The sequence below is a fragment of the Episyrphus balteatus genome, unplaced genomic scaffold (assembly GCF_945859705.1).
Source record: "Episyrphus balteatus unplaced genomic scaffold, idEpiBalt1.1 scaffold_37, whole genome shotgun sequence".
Taxonomy (NCBI): domain Eukaryota; kingdom Metazoa; phylum Arthropoda; class Insecta; order Diptera; family Syrphidae; genus Episyrphus; species Episyrphus balteatus.
The window spans coordinates 27103-33021 of NW_026605123.1; the positions used below are offsets into that span (position 1 = coordinate 27103).

General features: G+C 31.8%; 1 protein-coding gene across 1 annotated transcript; it reads left to right on the forward strand.

The window, feature by feature from the left end:
* Positions 1-380: 380 nt before the first annotated feature.
* Positions 381-2294, forward strand: LOC129920747 (uncharacterized). Its single transcript, XM_056002343.1, has one exon. It carries the CDS (start codon positions 381-383, stop codon positions 2172-2174), a length of 1794 nt encoding a protein of 597 aa, XP_055858318.1. The 3' UTR covers positions 2175-2294.
* Positions 2295-5919: the final 3625 nt, after the last annotated feature.

A 5919-nucleotide genomic window follows, 5' to 3' on the forward strand; every position in this document is an offset into this window, starting at 1 on the left:
AGATTGCAATGCGGTTATGAAACAGCAAACTCTATCCTAGTAAAGAGAAAGGAAAAGTCAAAAACTCTTTACGATAGAAATGCAAAGTCTAAAACATTTAACGTAGGTGATAAGGTTCTAGTTAAAAATCAAACTAGACAAAATAAGCTTTCGACTCTATGGGATGGACCATATGAAGTCATAAGAATCCATTCGGATGAGAACACGGTAGTTAGGATCGGGAAAAAATCTAAGCTCATGCATAACAACAATTTGCAACATTTCAACGAATAATCTATCTATACAAAAACACTCACATACACACACACACAAAAACAGAAATAAAAATAAACCTAAACATTACTATAGGAAACCATCCATTTTCTTTGGTATTATAGGTCATGGGTCTCCTTATACTCATTTTTCTACCAGTTTTAACCAACGCAGCTTTAAAGATAAGCCAAATAGGAAATCACCCAGGCATCTACTTTGAAGAAATAGGTAAGGTCGAACTCTATACGACACAATGGAAACTAGTCGCATACTACGACTTAACATTGTTTAATGGAGCGCTAACACACGCGGAATTTTATGTTCATGAAATAAATATCCTGTGTAAGCAATTAGAAGGTAAACCAAATTTCGATCTTCTATGTAGTAGTGCAGTAGCAGAAGTATCGCACCTAATGGAAGACATAAAATTAAAGTTTAGCCTTATACAGTCAAAACCTAAACCTAAAGCTAGAAGTAAAAGGGCATTAGTAAATGTTGTCGGAACTATCAGCAAAACTTTATTCGGAACACTGGATGAAGATGATGCTAAGTTTTACGATAAACAAATTGAAAAATTGAGGTACAATGAGAATTATCTTTTAGACCTAGTAAAAAACCAAACAATAATAATAGAAACAACAACTAATATGTTTAATAAATCAGAAACCACTATTGAATCTCAATTAAAAGCGATAAACTCAAAGATAGGAGAAGTGAAAGAAGCAGTTGACAGACTCGCCAATCAAACATCTGACCAATCTACTTTATTAAAAATAGAATCTCTTACCTCACTTCTAACTCTTTTGATTATAAGGTATCAAAATACCATTTCCGACATCTTAGACGTGTTAATAAACGCAAAAAACGGCACACCCCATCCGACAATCATTACACCTGAACAACTTAAAAATGTTTTGTTAAAAATAAAACAAGAACTACCTGGTGACCTGCAGTTACCGTATTTGGGCAATACAAACGATATTTTACCTCTCTATGAAATAAGCAGCATGAGTGCAACAATTCGAAAAGAAAAAATTATTTACGAATTTAAAATCCCTCTACCGTTCAGAGAACATTTCCAACTATACAAAATCATCCCTTTACCAACTCGTTTAAATAACAAACTTGTATTCGTACAACCAACTTCCAAATTTGTTATAATTGATTTCAAAAAAGAACATTTCTATAATATAGAAAGTGAAGAAATGAACCATTGTAAAAATTTGGATAACAATTTTTTATGCGAAATGACACATCCATTATTCAACACAAATAACAATAACCCTCAATGTGAAATTCAACTTTTGCAAAGAGTCCAATCTTTTCCGGATTCTTGTGAAATAAAAGAATCTAACATTTCAACTGTTTTTATACAAGTATCACGGCCAAATACATGGTTATTTTCTTCTTTAGGGAAATACATCATAGACGAAATATGCCAAGACAAAATCATAACTCATTCTTTAGAAGGAACATCTATCCTAGAACTTACAGGAGATTGTTTCCTAAAGTCGAAAGATCTGACTATACGATCTAAAAACGAGAAATTGACTTATGTTTATAATTCGTTTATTCCTGCCTTGAATATTTCCGAAGTAAAGGTTAATTACTTGAAAAACGAAACTATCCCAGAAGTCACATTCATCAAATACTCTAGTCGAGATGAACTAAAACTTCTATCCAAAAACATTAAATTTCAAAAAGCAAAAGAACGAACTCCTTTTTTAACAATAGACAAACATGATATTCATCACTATATAGTCATATATATAGTTTTCATAATTCTTTTAATATCGCTTTGTTACAAGCGTTACCAAATATATAAACTAAAACATTCGAAAAATAAGAGCATAGAGAAGGGTAAGATTGTCCAAGTAGATACAAATAGTAATGAAATGCCAATTTTTGTCCTATCACATTGAAAAAAAAAAAAAAAAAAAAATTTTAAATAAATAAAAACATTGTAAAATTAAGATATCAATGAAAAACCAATTTTTATTGTAAGTTACTCATAAGAATCAATAAATTCAAAATATATTAAATTTCAGTGACATATATATAAAAAAATACATATCTATATCATTCAATAAATGTAAATAAAAAAAAAATATATATAATAAATAAATGTACACATGTAGTTACATGTACGAATTCGATGATACAACGATATCCATAATGTATAAAAAAAAATTAATAATAATAACATTGAAAAATATCTGTCGTATAAACAAAAAAAAAAAAAAATGCAAACTCCATGTTAATTATACCTACCATAAAAAAAAAAATTTTTATGAATTGTAATTTTAGTACCTAAGCATAAAATTGTTCACACTATTTAAAAATAAGTATCACACATACAAACATACATAATCATTAATACAAATGTTAATTAATTTTTTTTACAGCTCTAACCTCTTCGCACTTGGTTCAACTCTACGCGTTTCTTTTTACGAAAATTCCTAACCTTTTTCGTTAGGCCATGAATTTTCTTTTTTCAAGAGGGGGAGGATGTTGTGACCCGCAGTCCCAACCAACCTCAATCCCATACAAAACCTCTTTTTGTATACATTCCATATAATCCATACGCGCATGAAACCACCCAGAAACCAGAAACACCTTGACCATGAATAATAATCCATACTCGTCATAATTATGTAAACAAAACAAATACTAATTATAGAACATTGGTTTGCCTACACAACGTAAACAAAACAATGCGCTTCTTCAAAGTGCATTGTGTAATGTGACACCTGCGAACTGCGATCGATTATGACACACACCGAAGTACTTGAGTGGGTCACCATACGATCAGCAGAATTAATGCATTGAAGTATATGACACATTGTTTATGTTGCTATGACCAGTGCAATTTGGTATATTATGAATATTATGAAATGTAGATCATGATGTGTGGCCTGGTTATGGTAAACAAAACGCATTGTTAAGTGACATAGTTCTTACTATGTCAAATGACATATGGATTGTAGGGCATGGTATTTAGAGGGAGGATAGATTCTAAAATGTATAAAAGAGGAACCAAATGCGAGGAAGGGCAGAGTTGATCTAACATAGTGTAGAGTAAAGGTTGCAGCCATAAGCATAGAGACAGCGGACCTTTTACTTTAATAAAAAATAGCATTTTAAAATAAACACTTTGTTTTATTTTCAAAAGACAACTCTCCGTCGTCTGCTCTTCCATCTGAAGCACGGCAGAAACGAAACACTTGCAAAATTCAAAATTCTCTAAAAACAAAACTACAAAAGTCCAAAACTTAAAGAAAATACATTTTTGTGCTCTGTGAGTCGATATGCTTCGCATACAATTCAATTGGAGTTGAAAAATTCACGTTTGGAGAAAATGACTTTTAAAAATGTTTAAATCGTCATATCTCGTTAACCGAGCGTCTAAACACCCCAAAACTTGCAAAATTCAAAATTCTCTAAAAGCAAAACTACAAGTCCAAAACTTATAGAAAATACATTTTTGTGCTCTGTGAGTCGATATCCTTCGCATACAATTCAATTGGAGTTGAAAAATTCACGTTTGGAGAAAATGACTTTTAAAAATGTTTAAATCGTCATATCTCGTTAACCGAGCGTCTAAACACCCCAAAACTTGCAAAATTCAAAATTCTCTAAAAACAAAACTACAAGTCCAAAACTTATAGAAAATACATTTTTGTACTCTGTGAGTCGATATCCTTCGCATACAATTCAATTGGAGTTGAAAAATTCACGTTTAGAGAAAATGACATTTAAAAATGTTTAAATCGTCATATCTCGTTAACCGAGCGTCTAAACACCCCAAAACTTGCCAAATTCAAAATTCTCTAAAAAACAAAACTACAAGTCCAAAACTTATAGAAAATACATTTTTGTGCTCTGTGAGTCGATATCCTTCGCATACAATTCAATTGGAGTTGAAAAATTCACGTTTAGAGAAAATGACTTTTAAAAATGTTTAAATCGTCATATCTCGTTAACCGAGCGTCTAAACACCCCAAAACTTGCAAAATTCAAAATTCTCTAAAAACAAAACTACAAGTCCAAAACTTATAGAAAATACATTTTTGTGCTCTGTGAGTCGATATCCTTCGCATACAATTCAATTGGAGTTGAAAAATTCACGTTTAGAGAAAATGACTTTTAAAAATGTTTAAATCGTCATATCTCGTTAACCGAGCGTCTAAACACCCCAAAACTTGCAAAATTCAAAATTCTCTTAAAACAAAACTACAAGTCCAAAACTTATAGAAAATACATTTTTGTGCTCTGTGAGTCGATATCCTTCACATACAATTCAATTGGAGTTGAAAAATTCACGTTTAGAGAAAATGACTTTTAAAAATGTTTAAATCGTCATATCTCGTTAACCGAGCGTCTAAACACCCCAAAACTTGTGTTGTGACCCGCAGTCCCAACCAACCTCAATCCCATACAAAACCTCTTTTTGTATACATTCCATATAATCCATACGCGCATGAAACCACCCAGAAACCAGAAACACCTTGACCATGAATAATAATCCATACTCGTCATAATTATGTAAACAAAACAAATACTAATTATAGAACATTGGTTTGCCTACACAACGTAAACAAAACAATGCGCTTCTTCAAAGTGCATTGTGTAATGTGACACCTGCGAACTGCGATCGATTATGACACACACCGAAGTACTTGAGTGGGTCACCATACGATCAGCAGAATTAATGCATTGAAGTATATGACACATTGTTTATGTTGCTATGACCAGTGCAATTTGGTATATTATGAATATTATGAAATGTAGATCATGATGTGTGGCCTGGTTATGGTAAACAAAACGCATTGTTAAGTGACATAGTTCTTACTATGTCAAATGACATATGGATTGTAGGGCATGGTATTTAGAGGGAGGATAGATTCTAAAATGTATAAAAGAGGAACCAAATGCGAGGAAGGGCAGAGTTGATCTAACATAGTGTAGAGTAAAGGTTGCAGCCATAAGCATAGAGACAGCGGACCTTTTACTTTAATAAAAAATAGCATTTTAAAATAAACACTTTGTTTTATTTTCAAAAGACAACTCTCCGTCGTCTGCTCTTCCATCTGAAGCACGGCAGAAACGAAACACTTGCAAAATTCAAAATTCTCTAAAAACAAAACTACAAAAGTCCAAAACTTAAAGAAAATACATTTTTGTGCTCTGTGAGTCGATATGCTTCGCATACAATTCAATTGGAGTTGAAAAATTCACGTTTGGAGAAAATGACTTTTAAAAATGTTTAAATCGTCATATCTCGTTAACCGAGCGTCTAAACACCCCAAAACTTGCAAAATTCAAAATTCTCTAAAAGCAAAACTACAAGTCCAAAACTTATAGAAAATACATTTTTGTGCTCTGTGAGTCGATATCCTTCGCATACAATTCAATTGGAGTTGAAAAATTCACGTTTGGAGAAAATGACTTTTAAAAATGTTTAAATCGTCATATCTCGTTAACCGAGCGTCTAAACACCCCAAAACTTGCAAAATTCAAAATTCTCTAAAAACAAAACTACAAGTCCAAAACTTATAGAAAATACATTTTTGTACTCTGTGAGTCGATATCCTTCGCATACAATTCAATTGGAGTTGAAAAATTCACGTTTAGAGAAAATGACATTTAAAAATGTTTAAATCGTCA